This window comes from Callospermophilus lateralis, chromosome 13 (assembly GCF_048772815.1).
Source record: "Callospermophilus lateralis isolate mCalLat2 chromosome 13, mCalLat2.hap1, whole genome shotgun sequence".
NCBI classification, from domain to species: domain Eukaryota; kingdom Metazoa; phylum Chordata; class Mammalia; order Rodentia; family Sciuridae; genus Callospermophilus; species Callospermophilus lateralis.
The window spans coordinates 104,128,713-104,153,597 of record NC_135317.1 but is presented as its reverse complement, the minus strand read 5'-3'; the positions used below and the strand labels follow the sequence as shown (position 1 = coordinate 104,153,597).

Below are 24,885 nucleotides of genomic sequence, written 5' to 3'. Positions count from 1 at the left end.
AGCCCATTCCAAAGGCTGGCCGGGCCAGAGAGAGTGCCTGGGCTGAGCATCCATTAGGACAAGTGGATAAATGCCCTAGAGTCATGTTTCCTATAATGTGTGGATGAAGGTAATTTCAATGAGAATCATTGATATTGTGTGTATTGATAAGAAAACGCTTGCATATTATCAGCGGTTCCACTTGAGCTGGGGCATTTTGAGAAGAGCAGTGTATAATGGTTTGGAGCCCAGCCTTGGAGGCCCACTTACCTAGACTCTGTGTGACCTCAGGCATCATTCTTAACCTCTCTGGTCTTGCTCATTTACGTGTGGATTGGGTTTATGTTGATCATGTCACCTCAGTGAAAACTGAAGGAGATGATGCCCAAAGCCTATGGACACCCATTGCTGACTGACCGAGGCAGGTGAACTCCTAGGAGGATGGAAGGAGTACCTCCTAGAAGGAACAGAAGAAGATTGCTTAGGAAGATGGTGCTTGGGGTAGGGTGGACCTAAGGTTATGATTGCTGCCACAGGCACCAGCACTATCTCTCTATGTCCAGAGAGTTATGGTTTTGTTAGTGGTTTTTTTTTTTGTTTGTTTGTTTTGTTTTGTTTTTTGTAGCAGGGTTGAATCCAGGAGCATTTAGCATTTAACCACTGAGCAACATCTCCAGGCCTTTTTTGTATTTCATTTAGAGACAGGGTCTCGGTGAATTGCTTAGATGAATTGCTGAGGCTGGCTTTGAACTCGCTATCCTCCTGCCTCAGCCTCCTGAGCCGCTGGGATTTCAGGATGCACCACCTCTCCCAGCTGTTTTTGTTAGTTTGTTGTTAACTTCCCTTACACAGAGTTACTCACCTCCCTGAAAAAATAGTGGAAAGAAAGAGGAAGAGAACAAATGATGCCATGAATGTGAATACTGGTCCCATGACCGGTCAGAAAGGCTCAGCTGAAGGAGAGCCGTAGGTAGTAGAGGCTGGCAGGCTACATTCCCAGGTGGAGGCTGAAGGAGGACGACATGGCAGGAGCCTGGGACCCAGTCGTAATTCTGGAGGTTCAGATTCCTCCCCGAGAGCTCTAACTGCATTCCCCTTCCCAACCTCTTCCAAAATGGGAAAAGCCCCAGGAGATGAGGGAGGGAGGGAGGGAGAAGGCAGGAGAGAGCTCTCTATCCAGCGCTCCTTCAGAAATGTGGAGCCAGTCACGCGTCACTCCCTGCTGTCTTTGTCCACTCTGCAGAATGCAATCTGTCCTGTCACCTGTGTCTTTAAAGCTCTTTCACTTGATTTCTCATCCCATTTACAGGGTTGACCGGTGCTGCTTTCCCTGTGACCACAGGGACGGTCACCGTGGCCACAGATGAGCTCAGAGAGCAGGCCTCTCCTGAGACTGCCCCTGTACTCTGGCCTCCAGCAATGAAGCTGCCTTCTTCCCGGGGGTCAATCGCCTTGAGTTTGTTCTCAAACCTGGCTGGCCAGCTGTCCTTATTTCAGCCGTGTACTTTAAATGAACAGTGAATAAACTGATGAAATGCAGAAAGGGCTGAGCTTTGTTTCTGTGCAAACAAAGCCAAATGCTTTGGAAAGTCTTGATAGATGTTAGCCACAAAACTTCGTTATTAACCGGGCAGAGGCAGGATAATGGTAAAATAGTATGTGTGGTTGGGGCTTATAAAAATCTAGGTAGTTTTGCATTCAGATTATTTCACCAGTTGGTTCAGGTCCTGCTCCTGCTTTAAAGAAAGCAGAACTGGGCACCACAGATGAAGGCTGTGGCTTATGCAAGACAGAAGATGCATGACTCCAGACAGCGGCACCATGTGCAGAGAGCAGGCCCTGGCCTTACATCAAACGATTGGCACATGTGTGTACTTTTATGTTTTAAGTTATATAAAGTGTTTATGGTATGTATGAATCTTTTTTTTTTTATCATTTCCTATTTTATCCGACTTACTGGAAATCACCGGTCTGCCTGGTCCTGACAGCCTGTTCCTGGACACTCACGGCTTTGTTCTTGGTTTCCAGCCTTTGAACTCCCCTTCCATTATTCTCTCTGGATCAACATCCTGAATATTTTTACTGTCTTCTCAAAACATTCTATAGTCTGCGTTAAATAAAGTAGAACCTAGCTTTCTCCCTGAGATGATTGCTTACCCTTCATCAAAGGCCCGACCCTAAAACATTTAAGGGCCTGCGTCGGGCAAGACATTTGCCTACTTCTCTGTTTGCGGGTTCCAAATGCGATTTCATCACTTTCTTGACAAAGTCTTCCTTAAGGTCTGGGTGGTACCTGTCCCTCCACCCTCAGATGCAATATCTCCATCAATCCTGGCTGTTCCGTGTGGCCGTCAGGATGTTTAGATCCCGGCTGACATTTTCCCTCTCCATCCCAAGTTCACCTTCAATGGGGAAGACGTCAGTGCCCATGTAGTCATCATGCCCGGCACCACTCTTCTTGAGACCTCTGACTCCTGTGTTCCCTCCTCAGTCCCCACTGGCAGGGCACTGCGGTGACCTCTTGTGGCCCTCGTCCTCATCAGCACATGTTTGACCAAGAGGTGGCAGGCTCCGACTCCAGGGTTTGCAGGTTGCTCACCGCTCCTCCCTGACTTCTTTGGAGCTGAGCTAACTGGAGAACTGATGGAAGAACTCCGCAGAGGTTTGGAATTCAGGGTCCACTTGACAGTTCTAGGTGTAGATTGGAAAGCCGGCCTGGGGTCTGCTGCTTCCAGCAGTGAACCTTGGAGCCGACCGCGGTGGAGAGGGTTGGAGGGGAGCACCTTTACTTTCCTGGCCTAGCGGTTCAACCTGCTGGAATTAACTTTGTCACCTGTTGAAACTCCAAGAGGGGGGAAATTTCTCATTTCGTTTTGTCTCTCCCCCAGATTGCTGAGGGATCAAGGATGATTATCAAAGATGTGGTTGGTGCCACAGTCTACCTTAGTGTAGTCTTAAGGGCTGCTCAGTGGTGCTTCAGGGTGTTGTTTTGGGGTGCACTGTGATTATCCATAACAGTGAGGTTCATCAAGCCGTATTTGTACATGCACACAACATCCACGGAGGAGTCTCATTCCCGGGTACCTTCCCTCCCGCCCCCCGGGTCTGCCTTCTCTATGTCCAGGGTGTTGTTCATCAGTGACTCCCTCTGTTCTCCAGAGTGGTGATGCTGAACTTTTCATTTTCTCTTGAGGTCACTTCCCTTGTAACTTTCCTCCTCACTTTCACTCGGGATTTCATTGCCTGGAAGTGGGGCCGTTAATGTCTTGTCCTCTGATCCCTAAGCTTCCTTATCCCTGACCAGGGCTGGACTCGAGCCTGTATCCCCACTTCCTTAGAGAACTGGCTCTTCTGGTTCTTCCGTTTCCTGCGCTGCTGCCTCCTCCGTCACGTGTGTGGCCTCGTGTGTGCCAGGCAAGCGCTGCACCAGCCCCTCCACATTTAAAAAATCAGCACTGAAGTTTTTTATGTCTCTCCTTATTTAAAAGAAATAGTGCCCATAAACCCATGGTCAGCTATGCCTTTCCTGCTCACGGACAAACTTCTTGGGGACAAAAGTAGTTTATGCTGTGTCAGTCAGCTGTTCCTCACTGAGACAAAATACCTGAGAAAAGCAACTGGTTGAGGAAAGATCTATTTTGCTTCCTGTGTTTAGAGGTTGCAGTCCATGGTTGGCTGGCTCCAAGGCAGGAACTCCATGGTGGGTGGGTGTGGCCGAGGAAAGCTGCTCAATCCGTGGCAGCCGTGGAACACAGAGAGACAGAAAGGACTGGGGACAGGAGATGCCTTTCCAGGACATGCCCTAGGGAGCTGCTTCCTCCGACCTTGCCCCACCACTTACAGCTTCCACCACCTCCCAGTAGATCATTCCGCTCTCAGTGGATCAATCCCGACAGGTGAGAGCCCTGGTGACCCCAGGGCCCCAGCCTGAACGTCACTGGGTAGTACATCATGAGCCTTTGGGGGGCAGTCCACAGCCAAACCACAGCGCTTGCTGTCTAATGGTCCCTTCTCAGTTAACTCCCCAGTGGTCACCTGGTTTCCAGTCCATCTGTCACGTCATGGAAGTACTTCTGGCTGCAGTTGATCCGTTCCTGATGTGCACCTCCATGGGGAGCGCTGTTGCCTTGGTCTGTCCTCTTTTCCCTGACCACTCCTCCACTTTCTCCTACAGGGTGACCACAGTGACCTGCCTGTAAACTGGCCTCCCCCGTGTCCATGCCGTTGGCGTGACTCCCCCTTGGAGGGCCTCCCTTCCCCTCCTTTGTCACCTGCCATCCCTTCTGGGTTTTAAAGATGCGGGTGGGCGCCGTCTTTCCTGAAGCTCTTCCTAGAGGCGCTCTGTGTGTCCGTGCCTCTTCTCTGCTCCTTGTCCCTTGTCCGAGCTTCCATCCGCACCTTCTCTCTCTCTCTTTTCAAAGAAGAGCCGTGTCTTCTCCCTTCCTCTCCCCAGACCTGGCGCAGTGACCAGCCCAGGTGAGGAGCCTTCTGTCAATACCTGGTGACAGCGTAATGTGCTCAGCTACCCTGACGCCAAAGCAGCGCCTGCTTGGTTTTAAAGAGGACTTTAGTCCCTCAATAACGATGACAGTTGGGCAGATTCTCCTTTAAGCATCTGCCATTTATTATTGCTCATTTTGATGGTCTTGGTCTGGGCCTCCTCAGAGCCACCTTGAACTGTTGAATCTGGTCTAAGGAAAATCCTTTGCAGAGCAAAATATTCCGATTAGTGTTGAGTATGGTGAGGCTTTATTATTTGACATTTTCAGAACACAATCCATAGAGAAGGAGATTATACAATTTATCGTCCAACACAACATATTTTTGAGACATAAAGGGGACGTTATTAATACTTTCACTGGCATAAGAAGAATGATTATGCCAGCCTTCCCCGGACAATGGAAAAATGTATAACTATTCCAGCTATATTGTAATTTCTCTCTCTCTCTCTCTCTCTCTCTCTCTCTCTCTCTCATACACACACATACACACACACTTACACTTGAAACCTTGTTTTGATTTATAACTCATGTTGAATGCCTTATGTGTAAAATCTTTAAATGTTTTTTTCCTTAAGCCACATAAATAAACATCAGGGAAAACATATGGGATTTATGTGCGTTCAAATAACAAAGCACAAAGCTAGACTTCTAACCCCGGGGAATGCATTTCTTCTCAGATATTTTCTCACTGCTGCCTCTGGGGCCCTGGAGGACGGTCATGGACGCGGGAGCTTTATGAGCTATTTGGCTTCACTCCAGGGACATCTCAACTTGGGATCGTTCTGGTGGGCATTGATTTTCACTGCTTTTCTTTACCTCCTCTTCTCCAGGACAGTGTCCGTCACAGGGTCCTGAGGTCCCTGTAAGGAAACACAGAAAGGAACATCTTGTTGTTTTTTTCTTTTTAACCACAGTTTAGCAACTGTGCCATTTATTGGCCTCTTGGGAAACCACATTCTTGGATCGCCATGATACCAATTAATTAATCCCCCCCACCCCCATTTAGAAAAAAAAAAAAAAAAAACAGTGTTGCAAGGAGAAAAAAAAATACCTTAGTTGGCTCTTAGAAATAGAGGCAAGGATTTTCTATTAAAAAGAGCTGCTAGAAGGAATGCGTTTTGTCGCATGTCGGGTAAGTAGATTTCTGGCCCTGAAGCCACACAACCAAGCAGTGGATCCCAGGTCCCTGGCCGGCTTGTATGCCTGCAGATCGCGCCTCTTCTCATCTACAAGCGCTCTCCTTTTCTGTGCCTTACAACTGTGCTGCGTCCTCATTTCTTCAGCAGGCGAGCACACAGCAGGAGATATTTGCCCTCCTCATTTGTAACGGTGGAAGCTACCTGCACAGGTCACACCCTGACTTCCTTTGGGTCTCTGCCCAAAGGTGCCCTCCTCCAAGTCTGACTTCTCTCCATAACCGCACGCCCCCTCCCTGAGCCCACACGTGCACACCTCTCTTCATCCACCTGCCAAGCTGTATTCTTCTTCGTGGCACGTTGGACTCTCTGAACGACCCTACTCGGGTCTCTTGCTGCCCTTGTTGCTGGACAGGACAGGGAGTTGGAGGCGGTCAGCCCCATGGCAGCGGGGGTTGGCCGGACAAGCTCCTGGCTCTCCCTGCAACTCCTGGCACAGCCCGGTGTCCAAGAGCAATTATTGACTGAACAGTTGAGAGTGTAAGTGGCCCTTGTCTCATTGATCTGGCAGGTGAGTGTCCATTGGGCTGAAGCAGGAAAGAGATGGCCACATAGCACCACTCCAATAGGCTCTGTTGGAAGGTCTGATTGATGTGCTGGCTTTTCACTATGGAGTGACTTGTGTTGTACGCCCCCAGCCCGTGCTGCCCGTCCAACTGGCTGGTGCTTGCTTGCCTTGTATGTAGTCAGTGCCTCATGTACTAGCCTGCAAATCAGGCTGGTTATTAGCATTTGAGCCTTTTATTGAGTACTGCCGGGAATTCAGGCCTGGGACTTGATTTTAAAGGGACATTCAAGTCTCACCGTTTAATCTCACAGTTCATTAAAGGGCTGTATATGAATCCTTAATTTATAATTTACCATGGTCTCTGTTTTCCTTCCTACCCTCTGATTTTTCTTTTTCCATTCTAACTGCTCATTAATGTGTCTACCAGAGGTAACTTGGGAAGAGAGGAGACGGAAACCTTGCAAGACCTCCAGGTGCCGTTTTGACATGGTGTCGAGCCATCCTGACCTACTGGATGTTTTCTGAATTACCTAAGAGGAGACTATGCCTCTTCTGACTGCTGAACAGTTTTATTTCACCCAAAGTTGGACTTTGTGTTTTTCTTTCTTAGCACGTGCTAAGTAACACTGACGTCCTCCTCACGGCCCTGTTTAAAAGTCTTTCCATCCTAGGCCTCATCACTCCTTCAGCAGTTGTAGAGAATATTTGAGGTTTGGAGCTTGGGGGTTTGCCCGCTTGGAGGAGGAGGACTAACCCTTTTTCTCTCTCCGTCGGCTTTACCCAAGCCTGTGTAGCTGGGACCTGGCTCCCTTCCCCTCTCTGCCAGCCGCCCGGGGTCTTCCGGATACCCCATCATGCCACCCCTGTGTGATTCAGAACGTCGCCCTGTGGCTGGTTCTTGGCTGAGCTGCTCCTTGCCCGGGGTCCCCCCCAACACCCCCCACTGTGGACACGGTGAACCTATGTTTCCCGTATCGTGGCCGATGTGCTGTGTTGGACAGTTTTCTCAACTCCTGAATAAATCCAGTGTTATACCCCGACACAAACGATTCCTGGGGGCAGCCTGGTGGGAAGGTCCAGTTCATGGAAAGAGGAATAAATTTACTCGTGTGCCTCTATGAGTATTGTAAGCGTTAGTGCTCAGTTTGCCGCAAGCGGGCGACACTTGAAGACTCACAGCTTTTTGATAAACCGAGCCCCTGTCTCCAGGTCAGCCAAACCAGTTGTGCTAGGTCTGGCCAACGTGGAGGTTTTGTCCTGGTTGCAGTCTCGCCCCTCAGTGACGTCTGGTGTGGACCTGTGAGCAGAGGTGACCTGTTAGTCTGAATGGCTGCTTGAGGCACTGAACTAGTTACTCTGGAAGCTGAGGAAATCTTTCCTGGGCTCAGGCCTGTTCCAGGAGCAACCTAATAGCTTGGCTCTTAAGGTCCAATTAATAGTATAAGTGTGTAAGTTTTGTTTTATTGGATAGAAATATCTTTGAAGTAACTGTTTTTTCTCTAAAGAAAAATGTGGCCCATGCTTAAATTTTTTATATTGAAGTCCCGCAAAAATAATGATATACTACCCTAAATAACTTAAAATATTGAAGACAGTTAACGTTAGTTACAGGGCTACTTTCCCTCAGAATATACATCATTAAATTCTTCTCCCAGAATTCCATATTTAGGGTCGTGATTCCAAAAGTCATACAGGTGACATTGCTTCGCCACTGAATCTTCCTTATTGTTTAAGAACAGTCAACTGATTTGAACAATGAGCTTTTTAGAAGTTATTTTCCATTTAACCGACGTACAGTTTGAGACTTTCACTACCGTGGGGTGAACATGAACCTTCCTGTGGCAGGTTTAGCCCTTCATGTCCTCAGCTTTCTCTTTCTGAAATCTACTTCTCATGTAGGACTGTTGATCTGGATGATCCACCTGCTGCTCAACCCTGTAAGGTTTTAATGTCGGGTTCTATGACACAAACTGAGCCTAGCTGCCCAGTGAATGACTGGTGGGATATAAATTTAGGAATAAAAATCTTTTTAACCAACAGTAAAGCCACACAAGCTGGGCAGGCCTCCTGTCCAGTGGACTCATGAGATAGTGGCAGGTAGCCTGACCAGAGATCACTGCGGGTCAGCAGGACCCTCACCCCTCTTCCTGTCTTAAGAACTGGGCTTTTCTGGAGAGCCAGCTGTCAAAACCAGCGTTTCTGAATTCTACCTGCCCACGACCCTTTCCAGACCAGCGGGCCAGGGCCTGTAACTCGGGGGCTGCCTTTCAGCGATGCCTGGTGTCGTCCTCAGTGTTCTTCCTCCATGAGGGCGGTTCTTGTACCCTGTTTTCTCTTTCTTTGGTTCCTCTTAGGATTTAGGTTTACTGACGTCAGGTGGTTCAGTGGGAGGTGCAGAGTCATGGACTTGGGCAGATTTCTCTCCTGGAAAACCTGAACCCTGGGCTGTAGAGAAGAGGTGTGCATGTGTACACTCGGGCACACATGCAGCCAAGATGCACACAGGTGTTCACACATGTGAGTACACACACATGCATACATACCTACACACGCATTCACAAATCAGTCCTCTGCTGGGGTCCGTGGCTGGAGGCCTTCTTGGAGACTGTACTCTCGTCATTTTGGCCTTAATGAGGTCCATGTTCCGGCCTTGGGTCCTTCCGTTGTCAACAGTCTCTTTTATATTGCCATATTTAGTGGTTTGATAATAACCTCTGTGATCCATGTCCTAAATGTTGAAGGCACTGCTCTTCCTTGGTGGATGGTGCTCCTTGCACACTTACTTCTCCACGACTCTGGAACAGTGGGCTGTTACCCAAGAGCAGGTGTCCCAGGAAAACTCGGGACGCCTGAGTGCAGAGGAGCAGCCGCTGGCCGTTGGTGCCAGATGTGCCACCCAGGTCTGCACGCAGTGAGGAGGACTAGTGTGGACCCGTTGTCTCCCTCACCAGGAAGGCTTTCCTGAGCCCCACAGAAGGTCATCTGCAGAATGCTCAGAGCACCAAAAGGGGTCTGGGGTGGCAGAGCTTTTCTGGGGAATGCTTCCAGAATGGGAGTGGATTTCCATTTGCATTTTGTAATAATTCATGAAATAAACTCCCCAATGAGCCCACGTGGCAGGATTCAGCTACCAGAGAGCTGTTCCTTCTTAAGGTGAGGAGCTGGGGCCTCCTGACGAGAAGCTGGACTATGACTTTGAGGTGAGAGAGAGAGCTAGGTTTCTGTATGTTTATAGTATTACAGAGGTACTCGGTATCCACTTTAGAAAATACCAAGGACTTAAAGTATGGAGGATTGAAAGTGCATATAGTTCAAAGAGTTATCACTGTTAACCTTTCGTGAAACTTGTGCAGGTATTTTTCTGTGCACAGACAGCAGATTTGCTGCACTAGTAAGTCAAGAGGTCTTGCAATTACAACTTTTATGTGAAGTTCTGCAGTTTGTTGTCATGCCTGGTTCTAACCTTTTGAAATTTGAGGAAATAATCCATGCTCAAGACCTTTGGGACTGTCAGGTTCTTGGGCTGGATTTTTTAAGGAGATGAGGGTGCATGGTGGGGTGTGTGTGTGTAATCACATTATATATGTGATAGCCCGATTTTTCTTAGTGTTGTAAATACTGTCATTAGAGATCATTCAAAATATGATTTGAAATGGCCACATCCCACTTCATACATGGATCTACCTTAGTTTATTTAAGGTCACTAGGTATGTAGGTGGTTCATAGTTTTTGTCTGTCTTATTGCTATTCTAACTAATACTATAATAAATGTCATCAATTTAGCTCCAATCCTGTGAAGAAAATTGAAGTGTGTGTGTGTGTAAGACTGAAGATCTTTTTTTTTTTTTTTTTTTTAATTAGAAGTTTAAGTCTCTCTGCTACTTGAAGTTAATAGAGAAAAATATAAAACCCCTGTGACTTGAGTGGAAACCTTGGACCCACCGTTTTGGTCTTGGCAAGTTACGTAACCTCTCTGTGCTTCATTTTCCTCCTCTACAAAATGGACTTAAGAATTAGATCCACTTCTTAGGATTGTTGTGTATACTGAACACATGCCTAGCACAGAGCCTGGTGTGTGGTGAGCACTAGGTGGACGTTAGCCTTGACCCTTTTCCTCATCTCTTCTGTCCTCTTCCTCCTGGAATCTTGCTAAGCGTCACCTGTGCAGGGCACAGTGTGAGCTAGGGTCTAGGTTTCTGCTTTCCTTCCAGGAAATTGCTGCACTGGTTTTGAAGTGTCCGTCTCCTCTCTGATGACGAGGTTGCCGCCCATTATGGTTTGGGGGCTTCTTCTATGACTCTGCCACTCTTTGCAGGAGTTCATGATATGTCAACTTTGCTTCCAGAATCCTATTGAGCGTCCCTCTGTAAGAAGGCGTAATTGCCCTCCACTTCTCTTTTGGTAGTACAGCTTCTTGAGTTCTGTATTAACACTGAGACCTGTTTTTCTTGACAGCTGGCCAACTTCCCCAGACTTTGTGAGGAAACGGAAAGGATCGTTGCCAACCACATTCGTGAGCGAGAAGGGAAGACGAAGGACCAGGTGAGGGGGAGCCTTCTGTGGTGGGCAGGGCCCTGTGGGGTGTTCAGGCCCTCTGCAGAGTTGTCTGGGGGTCTCCAGCAACTGGTCTAGCCTGCCATGGAGAAAATACTAGTACACATAGCCACATAAGAGTTATTTCTATTTTGAAATACATACAAGCTTTAACTCTACTAGTATCTTAAGCATGTTAAAAATAAGCAAATATAGTGACTGCAGAAGAAAGAAATTTAAAGACAGCAACAGGAGCTGCTGTTTTTTTTGTCCTCAACACTCAGTGATCATCGTGTGCGCCCCCGGGAAATACACATCCCACTTTGAAAACCGCCAGTCCAGAAACATACCCGGGATTTTTCTTTTGAGACAGGGGTTCTTAATTTTGAATGGGCCCACATATGGGCTCCAGGATATTCATAAATGTCTAAAATATTATGCCAAGCGTTCTTTTTTAAACCAAGAATAGCCATAGCTTTTCATCAACTTAGCCATGGAAACTATGATTGGAAAAAAACAAAACATTTAAGAACCGCACTTTTAAACATTTCTAACTATTTGTGAATGTATGTGTCAGGAATGACCTTGAAATTGTCTTCTAATCTGAGCTCTGTGATTCGGAAAAGTTGTTTTTAAGCAAGGATAATAACATTAAGATAGTGAAAGACTATAGTAAAATAACAAGTTCTGTTTTTTAAAAAATAGAATTATTAACTATCTCTACTCAGGAAGTTTGTGGGGAATTTTTTTTTTTCCAAAATTAAATGGGTTCTTGTATGAATTGCCATGATCATTGTAATGTCATATGTAGCTAATAAAAATATTAAATTAAATTAAAAATAAGTAAAATCAAGGTATTGTGTCCACCTGCAACTAAAAAATATTTGTAAAGTAAAATACAACGTAACAAGCTTTAAAAATAGTGACAACAGAGTCAATAAACCTAGATGGTGATGTTTAAAAAAAAATTAAATGGGTTCTTGGTGATTTATAAAATGATATAAAGGGAAATCAAAGATTTCCAACACCCATTCCCCGCATGAGCAGTGGTGGGTGCTGGGCCCAGTCTCCTGCCTCTCAGGAAGGACGCTGGGTGCTGGTCTTCGGTCTCTGGAAACCAATGCAAGTTAGTAGTGCAAGGCTTGGCGACTCTGAGGGACTTTTGGGCGAGTTGGGAGGAGGAGGGGAGGGATGGGGAGAAGGAAGCAGGCAAAACAGGAAGGAGAGCCAGGGAGCCGGGCACAGGCGCAGCCTGGGGCGCCGGAAGGAGGGGAAGGGGCTGCCCCACCAAGGGGTGACCTTGAGACACTGTGACTTGGGACTCACTGCAGCTCCTCTTTATCATGTGCTTTGAAAGTTAATTGACCAGTATTGGTAGTTTTCACTTGTTTCCCCCCTTTCCCGCTGTTAGGTAGCCGCAGTAGCCCCAGGGGCACAGAATGGGCGGGCCTCTGACTGGAGGTGATCAAGGGGCTGTTAACTCAGGAGTGAAGTCCAGCATGGGACCTGGCTTCTAGCCCCAAGCTGGAGATTCTGTCCCCTGCCCCCCTCCCCTTTAATGTCTTGGTCACTGTGGGACCAAGAAAACTTGAGTTCTTCAAAAGCCACTCTATACCTGACCTTAAGTAAATAAGCCTGTTTTAATATCTTTAGTCCACAATATTCCAATTACAATATATCCTGCGTGAAGGCACATTATAATTTGGAGACCTTATGTCAAAGGAATTTTGAGGAAAGACTATGCAGTTATTATTTTAACCATCTTCAGGGTCATAGCCAAGTCCATTGTTGACTTCTTCATGTGTCATGTTTCCGAGGTTTAGTTTTACTAAATCAACATCCTCAAATTTAGCATTTTTCTGGAACAACCAGATCCCAGGGCATGAGAAGCGGTTCCCAGGCACCATGAGAAGGGAGAGAGAGGTGGCAGATCCAGGACTCTCCGAGAGCAGCCCAGTGGGGACTTGGTAGCAGCAAGACCGGGGAGTCCCTGTGGTTGGGTCAGGGGAGGGGCTTATAAAGTCAGGACATAGGCGACTTCCAGTCAAGTCAGGAGGTGCCTGGGTTGTCTGAAGCTAGCATTCAAAGCCAGGCAACAGGACTCCTATTTGAATGTGGGACTCTATGTGGCTTGGGCCATGTGGTGCTTTTGAAGTATGTGGACAGAGAGTGGCCTGGCTTCTCCAGCCTCTGCACCTGGACTATACTGAGGCACGATTACAGTTTTCTTTCTTTTTTTTTTTTTTTAAAAATAGAACTATTAACTACCTCCATTCAGGAAACTTGGTGTGTGTTTGTGGGAAATCTTTAAAAGCAAGCAGATGGAAACCATGAGTTTGTCATGAGGTGTTTTCTTTCTTTCTTTTTTAAAAATATTTATTTTTTGGTTGTAGTTGGACACAATACCTCTATTTTATTTATTTATTTTTATGTGGTGCTGAGGATCGAACCCAGGGCCTTGCACATGTTAGGTGAGCGCTCTACCGCTGAGCCACAATCCCAGCCCCATGGGAGGTGTTTTCTAAGCAAAGGTTTTTGGAGCATGTACTGTGCCAGCCATGATGAGGGTTTTCATGCAAAAACTGCCCGTTGAAGTGCTGGAGTTTGTGGGTGACCACTTCTACCAGGAGTAACTTCACGGTCCTTCAACAACTGTGGGTGGAAGCGCAGTGAAAAACTTTGAGAAAGTGAAAAAATGCTGTTTTCCTTTTCATCCCCCACATGCGACCTGGCCCTCTTCCTGGGGTGAACTCAGACTCCCAATTTCCAGGAATATGAATGAGAACAGCCATGGCTTTCATGTTTTCCATTCTTTTCCTACACTGCAGTCCAAGTGAGTGTGTGTGAAAGTCCAAGGTGCACATGGCAGCCTTTGGTTATGTTGAGAATTGTGCGGATGTTTGCTCCTTATGGTGGCAGCAACTTATTTGCACTTACTACCTCTTATTGGTACAGAATCCCTGCCAAACAGGTTTGGGAATATGATATTTCACAGACCCCAAGGCAGTACTACACTTAATGTGATAACCGCTCCTCCTCACTCTAGAGTTCCCTTTAAGAGATAAAACAAAACTGTATCCAAGGATATGAAGCTTTTTTTTTTGCAGGTGTGATGTTATTGATCAATAGCCCATATGCCTTGACTTTATTTTTGGTAGTGGGAGTGGATTCAGAGTGATCTTTTCGTCTGTTTTTGGCAGCTCCCTTACGACTCTAGTAGGATTTGGTCAGATGGCCAGCTGAGATTCATTACAAAAGCAAAGCCTCAGAGCCCAGAGCACTGGGTACAGAGTCAGAAGCAATAATAAGTAGCCACAAACTAATTATATGGGAATAAATTGCTCCTTTCAAAACAAACTGTTCTTCAAACTTGGTAGATAGCTATGAAACTAAAGCCACAAACATCAAACATGTATTGGGCACCTATTGCATGTATCATGCTAGGTTTGGGAGTAAAATAGTGAACAAGACCAACATCATCTCTGTTTGTGTAGAGCCTACGATCTTGTGGAGCAGATATGCACTGAACCAAAAGGTGTGTGAATAATTAATCACATTTGTGGTAAACACTGAAAATAGAGAGCACAGGGTGCAGCCTCCGTGGGATGGAGAGGCAGAGGCAGAGGTCTCAGGAGCAGGGAAGTCTCCCAGAGCATTCATTCGGTCTGAATGTTGAGAACTAAGAGCTGTTACCTTGATGCCTGCAGGGGGCGCCCTTCAGGAAAGCAGCCAGCTTATAAACTCCCAGAGGCTCTTAGATCTATTCCCTGTTTACAGGTACACCCTCTGGCTAATAGTTTCCAGTTCCTACATTCTCCTCTTCTTCTCTCTTGGTTCCTTGTCTGCCCTCGGAGACCTTTCACATCTCTGAGAATTTATGTGTCTCAGATCACTCGAGCGTTTTCACGTTCCCTGGGTCATCCTTCAGTAGGTTCCTCACACATGGTGACTGATGGCCCCCAATGTTGCAGGCGCTGACCCAGGCTCTGGGGATGTCGCAGCAGCCACAGCAGCTGAGGTCTGCCTACCAAATACGGAAAAAACCGCTGTCACCGGTAGTAATGCTACGAAGGAAAATAATATGGGGCACAGCAGGGACAGGGTAGGAAGAATGCAGTTCAGAGCAAGGGCAGAGAAGACTTCCATGGGGAGACAGGGTGGCAGGGGCCTGGCTGGCGTTTGGATTTGATCATGAAGCCTGTTGACCTCCAAGAGGTTCTGTATTTATTTGGATGTTAGAGTCCTTCTGATCGCCTAGAGGGAGCTCAAAGAGGAGGAAAACCCAGAGAGGTGTAGTGTATACACCTTGCCTTTCTTTTGTACGTTATGCCTGCGTCAGGGAATAGAACAGTTCCAGTCTGCTAAGGTAGCAGATGGCACGTGTCTGTAAACTCTAATGTCATTCTCTTCAAGCGCGACTCAGACTTTCCTTTCAGGTAGACCCCACACCGTGCATGTGGTGGGATTCATCGGGCGGCACTCCTACATGCACAGAGCACAGTTTGCGAGTCTCATTCCCCAGGACTCTCTCTTTTCTTCCCCTCCTCCCACCTCTGACCTGCTTGTTCTCCTCTACTGATCTCCCTTCCTTTATTAGTATTTCAGATGTGCATTATGATGATATGTAAGTAGGGTGCATTGTGATGTATTCATACATTTATGCAGCATGCTTTGGTCGACTTCTTTCCCCATGTCCCTCCCCCACCCAACCCTTTCCTCTACTCTGTTGGTCTCCCTTCTATTTCCTTAATATAGATTATTACCTTGCAAAATTATGAGTCAAGTGAAAAAAAATTAATATTACCTTTTCTAATTGAAAGTTCCCTTTAAAAATTCAGTACAGAAAAATAATTGATAAGCAATAATTGAAGTTAATATATGAGAATTTTTTGAGATGGGTTCCCGCTGAAGTGTTTCCCTTTGACTTGCAGGTACTGCTATTAATTGACATTCAAGTCTCCTATATCAACACCAACCACGAAGACTTCATCGGCTTCGCAAAGTACGTGAGTGAAACACGTGATTGTCACGTGATCTTCCTGCTGGTTTGTCCACATCACCCACTGTGAATTTCCACTGCAGCTCCCCACCTTTGAGAGTAGAGTCTGTATCAAGATGAACACTGGGTCTATCTGCTTAGGAGGGCTGAGGTCCGAAACCGTGGGCAGGGGTGTTTACTCTTCTCCCTATCAGGTACCCAAGTTGGCTCTGTTATGCAGAATCAGAATTCATGTGTATTTTAGTTGCTTATTATTTTTGGATGATAACCTGAAGTTTTCTTCAAATTCCCATAGATAAACAGTAACAGATGCACATTTAAAATTTGGGAACATTTCCTCACATTAGTTTGAAATATCAACTAAAATTCACATGATGCAAACTATTAGGAGTTCCCTAAGTCAAAACATAGAGGTCTTTTTAAAACAAAGCAAACAAATAGAAAACCCACCCACACAACTGTTCTTTTGGAACTTAGACATGATCTGAGTTGGATGAACATTCTCTTTTTTTTTTTATATACAATGTATATAATTTACGTATGTGTGTCTGGGGCGGGGGGTGGGGGGGTGGGGGGGGTGGGGGGGGTCGAACAACTTGCGTAGATTGACACTAACATGTGTCTGCAAATTGCTGTCCTGTGGACAGTATGGTTAATTATCCAGGGCTGAATATTCATCATGCAAGACTCTGAATTCACTATTTTTCTTGCTTATTAATGGATTCAGTTTCTGTTTGATTTAAAGAACTTTGATTCTAACTCTAAAATGTGTTCAGACATCAAGTGTTTGCAACTTCAAGTATATAAAACAGTCTATTTTGGGGCTGGGGCTGTAGCTCAGTGATAGAGCACTTGCTTAACATGGGTGAGGCACTGGGTTCAATCCTCAGCACCAAATAAATAAATAAATAAATAAAAATAAAGTTATAAAAATATGTTTAAAAACACAATCCATTTTATATAAAATATAAAAGTCTCTGTCCTTTTACTTGAACTGCACATTCAAGAACAGGGACAAATAAAAAGTAAATTAGTTTGACATTATGTTGTTTTTTTTTATTACACCCTGACTTAGAAGACATAGACCATGTGACCTGGACTACACAGGGGCCTGAGAAATTTACAGGCATGTTTCAGGGAGAAAATTCCCAATTACCCAACAGGAAATTACCCCATTCTAATCCAGGCTGCAGTGAGGCTGGTCTAGCTAGCGTGTAAATGTATTTTGCATCCAGCGGCTATGGCTGGAGTGGTGGATGAGTTTCCCTGCCTGTATAATGTGGGTGAACTTGCTAGCACATGGCGGCAAGTGCGTTTTCTGGTTCAGAGGGCCTTCCTGCCACACTGCCCACCCAGCTCTGAGTGGTCATTTGCTGCCCAGGCACTTCACACAGCACCCCCCCTTCCCTCCAAGCCCCTCTCCCCTTACACCCCACTGCAGTAAGCATTCCTGCCTCCAGGTATGGAAGGTGCAGCTGAGAATCCCCCCCAGGTCTCCTCAAGGTCAGTGGACTCCAGGTGACCTGGGCTGTGCTCCACTCTAGTTTGTATTGGGGGAAAGTAAAGAGAAAAAAAAAAAAAAGTTTTTGCTTTTCAGGAGCTAGGCTGAATGCATGTGAAATTTCCAACTGGCACATTCTCCATTTACTTTACTTGCTTCTTGGAGGAGTTTAAAAGACAAGTCCTCAAGTCGTTTGGAATAAGAGGAGTGTTGCCTTTAATGTTGATTTTTATAGACATGCCAGCTAGGTTCATACAAAAACGTAGCAACGTGAATGCAAACTTGACCAGGTAACTTCAAAGTGGAAAGGATGTTGCAGCGCACCCTGGTGGTAGCCGGCTCCAAGGGGGGATATAATGCCTTAGAAAGATTCATTTGAACATATTAAGCAACCATTGCTAGAATTTAAATTTCACCCCTATATTCTTCTTGAAACTCCCCATCAGATTATCTTTTCTTTTTCCTTTCTCTTTTTTTCTTTATTTCAAAAGAGATGGGTCAGAGTGTTATTTTTTCCCATTGATTTTTTTGGTATTATCTACCTCAGAGACTGTTGTATTTCAATGTAATGTTGATTTCTAGGTTACCAAAGGCATATAAAATTTAATACTTTCAAGCACAGTCTTTTGATGCAGCATCTCTGCATTTCAGGGGATTTTTTTTCCAGCAATGAGATGACTGTGAACCTTTGTAATATTGGTGAGAGAAAAAGCTGCTTTGTTAAAAACCACTCGAGAAATACGGCAACTTTCTTGTCTCACCTAGACCTTCTTTACAGAATGGATCTGGGAGTCAGCAACCCTGGCTACGTTTCCAGGGTTTGCCAAGGCACCTTGGAGCCTTTTTGTATCTCAGTTCACTGACCTGTTAGATGGAATAATAAACAATCCCTGTGTTGTATACCTCTCAAGATTGTTACGAAGTCAAATTAATGAGTTATGTAGTGGTTCTTTAGAAAACCGTGGTAAGCTATGTGACAGTGAGTAAGTCTCTTCACTCAGAGAGCTGTGCATGTGCACACACACCTGCACGCACTGCACACACACTCACCCCACATGAATCCCATCATTGGATCTTCATTTACATTGTAATGAATTCTATGGTGACTTAGGTATGGTCACTATGAAATATTTTCTAGTTGCTAATACCATTGTCTCCAAAGACAGTGTTTTATTTTTAATTAACATGAATCAGTTGTGTATTTTGATGGGGTTCAGGGTAGCATTTCAGCCTCTGCATACAGCAGGTGCTGATGAAATACAGACCCACACCTCCTGGTGGTCCCTACCAACGGCAGTGTTGTGTCCTAAGGCGCAGAGATGAATGTTCTTTCCATTTGTGCACTGACTTGGCGTACATTTCAGTGTGACGTGGGATAATTACGAAGATGAAGAAATGTTCATTTCAAAATCACTTTGAGGGGTTGCGGTATTTTCTGGGCTTTTAAAAATTAAGAAAATATGGTTGTAGCTATCAATTTTAAAGTTGGCAGAGATGCTGTTTCCATGAAGGAAGAGAAGTCAAGCCATATTTGAAGACAATTATGTAAGTATTTTTAAGTTCCAAAGATAGAAAATTAAAGTCTGGGGTTGAGAAAACTTAGCATTTGTTTCATGAGATTTTTAAGGAGTTGCCAAAGAAGAGGGGGGCCACCTCTCAGAGTTATTTATAGAATGGTGGCATAGAGAGTATTTCACACATGTGATTTTTTTTCAACTGAATGACTTTTTTGTACTAAATTATTTAGGAAGGGAAACACATTTCTAAACTTAGGTTAATAGAATATTTAGTTTCCTCAGTAGTGTTCAGAGTATCTCAAAATTCTTCTTGCTACTGTAGAATTAATTCTGCCGTGTTGAATATGTGGAACTTTTTTTTTTCCATCTCCCTGTAGTTTGTTAAACATGAACCGTAAAATAGGTACCATGCGTACCGTGTCCAAGCAGGGTCTGGTGTAGGCTTGCTTTGGAATTTCCTGCTTTCTAAACTTGACCTTTCACCTGTAGTATGGATGTAAAGAAGTTCATGATTTCAGGGGGAAAAAATGAACTTTCTGTCATTCTTATTGGGGAAAAACCCTAAATTATATTTTCTTACACAATAGAATATTTGCAATTTAAGAAAATAGGAAGTGGTCCAATCATCCCTTCATCCACTTCCCAGAATTCTCAGTAGTTTGGCAGAGCTTGCTAGCTAAGTGCCTTGGGAAGTGAAATCTCAAATTCCGACGCTCTTCTTCATTTGTGCATGACCCAGTTTGCCTCCTGAATTACCAAGCGTGTGCCATCCAGTGGTTTAGGAGCAAGAGGGGCCCTGGCTTTGGGCTCTTAACATAAATCCCTCCCCCGTGAGCGTGAGCAGCGGGCGGAGGTCTGCTGAGTAGGTCTCCACACCTGTTTTCTCACAGTGGAAATGATACAGGGTACGCGTTTCAACTCTTGTTATGTGAGCACCATGGAAATTCCGTGGGTGACAGTGTCCGTTACCTCTCGTCCCTGATCCCCTGGAATTGCCTCTGCCGCCCTTGCCCCAAAGGGCATGTGTTTGAACCTTGCCACCAAATTCCAGAGCCAGCTTGGTTTCCCTCTTTCCATTCCTCTTTGGTGTTTCCCCGACACAAAATGATATTCCATCGTAGCGGCATTGCTGGTTCTTTATGTGTACGTGAGGCTATTCTCTCTTATGGAACCAGAGCTTGGGCATTGGAGTATACGGGATCCTTCTTTTGAGCCGTCCACATTTAGGACCCACGTGCAGGGTCTCAGCAGGATCCTCACCAGGTGGCAGCGCAGGCGCCAGCAGCCTGAAAGGACACTGCAGTGTCACTCGTTCAAATCCGTCACAGATTCCAGAGTTCCAAGCACCATTCTAAAATATAGACGCCCATCTTCACATCTGTTGTTTCAACTGCATCTTCAGACGGAGTCTGCAGAGATGAGGGACCCTTTTCAGAGGCCTCCAGCTCTGTGGGAGGCTGTCCCATCATGTTTGGCCGGAGACTTCACTAATTTCTTCCCTCTGTTTCCCTTTGATTGGTTGGGGGCCGACCTGCCTGTGATGGGTTGTGTTCTTGGGATCCCCAAGCGTTCATCATCTTTCTTGGGGTGAAAAAAGAGAATCTTCCAAAAGATTTCTCTACTCTGATCAACTTTACCCAATAGAACACATAATGGAAGTGATTCAGAACCCGTGGCACAAACTGCATTGGGCTAGTGGTTGAGTGAAATGTGGCTGGTGAAATGGGGGAAACGAATCTACAGTTTAGGCTGATGAAAGTCTTGCCTTGGCCGCTGACCCTGGCTGCCAGCTGCTGTGTTGGACAGCCCAGCTCTGCAGAACGGGAGTGCAGGTGGCCGCGCTTTCACCAGGGGCCCGACTTCTCTGATGCCTTGGTGGTGACCTACAACGGTGGCTCCTAGAAGAGAAAAAGGAGATAAGTCTCAGGGAGTGCAGTCAGCTGTCACCATGCAGAACAGAGGCTGGCCCTTTCCTCCCTCTGCCCTACCCCTGAGGCTGTATGTTGCTGTTTTGCTAGTATTTTCTCCATTGCGGTTTCTCCGGAAGTTTCTTCTGTTTCCAAGTCTTCTGACCAAGGGAAGCCTAGTGGCAGAGAGAGGCAAACACTGTGTCTCTCGGGGACTCTGTCTGTGACCCATCCGAGCCCCTCTGAGTTGGCTAAAAGACTCTGCTCCTTTCTTCTCTCCACCTCTCCCACTTGTGGCCTATGTAGTCCAGTGTCTCCCATGCCACTCTACCGAGATGCTTTTGTCCAGAGAAAAGAGTCACCCAATGGACAACTGAGCCCTTCGTTGGCATCGTTAGCCACACTTGTTGAAGAGATGTGGGACCTTGTGTCTGCAGCCTCCGCTCTTCCTGGGCCTCCGCTCTTCCTGGGCCTCTGCTCTTCCTGGGCCTCCGCTCTTCCTGCGCCTTTGCTCCTCCTTAGTCTCCTCTTTGTGCTGTGGCCTCTGCTTTGCAGCCTCCTTCAGGAGCCATACACCTCTGCCCACACTAAAGGGCGTGTTGATTGGCATCCTTCCCTGGCCCTCTTACCTCACTCACGGCCTCTGCCGGACCAGTCTCACCACTCCAGCGCTTGCGTTGCCCACTTCCTTGGATGACTCTGGGGCTGGCTCTCCAACCCAGACCTTGCTCCTGGACTCTGCACCACCTTCAGCTGCCCACGGGCCTCTCCACTTGTGTACTTGGAGAAGCCTCCACCAGCTTTCCCAAACCAAACTGGCCACCTGCCTTGGTGACTTCCACCCCCCCACCCCCGTCTCCACTCCACAGCTGGTGACTCCCGTCGCTCAGAGCAAGAGCCTGGATGTCACTCTGTGCCCTTTTCTCCTTCATTGTCACTGGGTCTGTTTGATTCTCCCTCCGTAACCTTTCTTGAGTTTGTCTGGTTTTTCATATCGTCATGGCCACTCCCAGAGTCGGTCCTCTGTGGCTCCGGTTGCCACAGTCTTTCTCTCGTCACATCCTTTCTCCTTCCCCCGGGCTTCCTTATGACTTTTAGGATAACTGCATGAACAGGGTTTCCCAGACCCCGAGTGCTGCTGCTGCCTCCTCTTCCACCTGCTCTTCTCTACTCCACTGTCCATTTCCTACCTCAGCCAGTTTGGGCCGCTTTGGGACCCTTAAATGTACCGTACTCTTGCCTCAGCACCTGCCTGCGATGTCCCTCTTCACATCCTTGACCTTTCTCATTGCACATGAGCATTGGTAGTCTGGCTATAAACAGCCCTGGCCAGATTCTCTGCTAATTGGCCCCAGTGCACTGATATTGTGCTGATGGCTTTTGACATCATAGACAGCCCTGTCTACTGTTATATGGTTCTGCCTTGATAGTTTTGCTCTCCAGAAATTCACTGCATGCCTCATCTTTCTACCTCCTGGCTGTGCTAATATCATCTTTTTTTTTTTTTTTCTTAACGCAGTTGCTTGTTGTCTTCTATTAAAATTTATCTTGCAATTTTTCTCCAAAAATATCAGGTCACATCAAACTGAAATGGTATTTCTTGTCTTTGAACATTCAGAGCAATCACTCCTGTACTATGTATAGGACTTGTTGTTAAATGACCACACACCTCCTTGGCACACTATATTATCTGTGCCTTTTCTTGTGGGTGCACATAGAAAAGAATATGCAGAAACAATTGAGCGCTCTGGCTTCCTCTTGGAGTGTCTATTAGTGTACTCTTATTTTTACAAAAATTTTGAACCTTCCTGTTATATACTTTTAGAATCACAATGTCCCCAGCATAAACCTACTATGGGTTTTATGTTCTATTGTTTATCACAGTCTCTTCCATGGTGACTTATGCATTATAGGAACTTATACACTTACACACACCACACACCACACACACACACACACACACACACAGACACACAAAAGAGATAACTGTGATCCTGCATTTGAAACAAAGAATCCTTTTTCTTTCTATTACATCTTCATTTTTGTTGTGTTTGGTGTAGTCTTTACCTCTACTAGATGCACTGTGGACCTCTGATCACAAGGGCTACGTCTTGTTCATGTTTCCATCTTCTTCTAAGTTATTGAACCAAAATTTTGGGCTTACTTCAAATTAAAACATGATTGCTTGGTATTTTCTATAATGTTGCTGAGATTAACTAGTTAATTACCTGCATCCAAGATTAGGTCCAAGGCCTTAAATTGAAAATTTTCTTGTAAACACATTCTTAAATAAGTATTTCAAAATACTTTAAGTTCAGTCATCATAGCATACAGAAGAATCATGATAAAGGATATTTTCCAAGTAGACAGTTCATTATTAAAGGATTTATAAAATAATTCTAAAGTACCTAAAAACATCATTAACAACAGTGTATTTGAATATAAGGCCAGTTGTTGCAAAAAAGATGATTCTTTCGGTGGAAAATAATGGTAGTTTAGTGTCTGTTTTAATATTTGAGATTGGCCCACGAGATAAATCAGTTTCTCTTTCTGCCTGGTCTTACAAGTGGTGGGTCACGGAGTCTTGGATCTGAAAGGGACCTAAGGGCTGGGAGCAGCTCAGGGGCAGGTTGCCCCACCCGCGAGACCCTGGGTTTTATCCTCAGTTTTGAAGAAACATCCAAACAACTAGTCCAGCCCCCCTCCCCTTCTTTCTGTGTTTCTGTCTCTCTCACCCCTCCCCCATTTATAGCTAAGAGACTGGGGTCCCTCGACTCTGCCTCTGCACACAGAGTCGTCAGCATGCTCTGGGCCTGTGCTCAGCTTCTTTTCCCTTATGTGGGACCCCTGTAATTTGTCCAAAATAAAGATTCTGAGTCCATTAAACCTTTTGAATTGACCGTCACAGATCAGAGATTTATTCAAAGTATGTCCCCTTCAAGGAAACACAACGCAGTGCTAGGAAGAGGCCAGGTGGCCCTGCAGGAGCTGGTCCCATGATTAACCCATTTTCCCAGTTGTCCCTAGGAGAGAGCAGGCCTGGAACGCGGTGGGAAGAGAGCCAGGGCCAGGAGCGGGGCCGCTGAGCCTCTCGCTGTGCCTGGGCAGGCAGAAGCTTCCCACCTACCCACCCTCACCTACCAAACCCCAAAGCTGTAGAAGTAGATGATTAGAGGAGTGGCGGAAGAGAGGTGGATTTCATGGTGTTGCAGGGAATTAAAACTTGGAAGTGTAACAAGTGTCAAGGAAGGAAGAAGGTGGCATTAGTAAATCAGAATCTGAAAAACCAAATACACACAAAACATCTCTAGCAACCACCTAGAGTGAGGTTTCACGGCCTCCCCCCACCCCTACCCGAGGGCAGCTGCGGTTTTCCCTGAGGTGGAGTGAAGGCAGGCGGCAGACATGTGCCGACGGACGGCTGGAATCCACCTCTTCTCATTTTAGATGCTCCCCCAACCTTGTTCTCCAAAATGGCTACTATGAACCACGAAGCCAGAGGGTTCGCCGAGGGCTGCTAGCGAGTCGAGTCGAACATCGCTGTCTCCCCGGAGTAGCCCAGTGTGTTGGGTTTTCTTACGTCCTCAGGTGGATCCGTGGATCTGCCAAAGACAGCCTTCATTCTTTTGAGGGATGAAATGAGGAACTTAACTGTGAGCTCTGGGGTAAACTGACCAAGTCCCGAGTCCCGTCTGGCCCGCGTGTGAGGGGGGGTTGTCATGGCCACAGCCTCCCTGGCTTTCCTTTCTCTAGGTCTTTGTAGCCTGGGGACACAGCAGTGGGTGAAACGGGGCTCGCAATCTGATGGAGGCAGGTGGACAGATAAGCCCCCAAAGAAACCGTAGAGCCAGCTTGGAGGTGACCATGTGTCATGGGGAAAGACAGCAGAGAGAGGGATGAAGGTCCTGGAGCGGAGGGTGGCTGCCTGGGAAGCAACCTTAATGTGGCATGCCAGCCACAGGCTCTGAGGACGGAGTGTGCTGGGCAGGCTCAAGACCGGGCAGAGACCAGCAGGGAGGAGGAGATGAGTCAAAGAGTCGGGCCAAGGATTAGACTTCCTGTCTGTAAAACAAGGATAGCAGTAGTGCCTACTGCAGGGTCGTGGTAAGACTTAAAATCACTAGTATCTGTAAAGCACTTAGGACATGGTATGTACTCAATGAACGTCATCGTAATTTCATTACAACTCTTCTTCGTACCTGTGGATGTCGCACATCAACTCGTATTGTCATTAACCCAATGA

The 24,885-nt window shown here is 46.2% G+C and overlaps 1 protein-coding gene across 5 annotated transcripts in view; it reads left to right on the top strand.

The window, feature by feature from the left end:
* Dnm3 (dynamin 3) overlaps positions 1 to 24,885 on the top strand; it is a 429,318-nt gene that overhangs the window by 155,984 nt on the left and 248,449 nt on the right. For all 5 annotated transcript variants that reach the window (XM_076872838.2, XM_076872840.2, XM_076872839.2 and 2 more), the window contains exons 11-12: positions 10,641 to 10,727; positions 15,650 to 15,720. In XM_076872838.2, the coding sequence (XP_076728953.1) occupies positions 10,641 to 10,727; positions 15,650 to 15,720 (158 nt within the window). The remainder of the gene's footprint in view (positions 1 to 10,640; positions 10,728 to 15,649; positions 15,721 to 24,885) is intronic.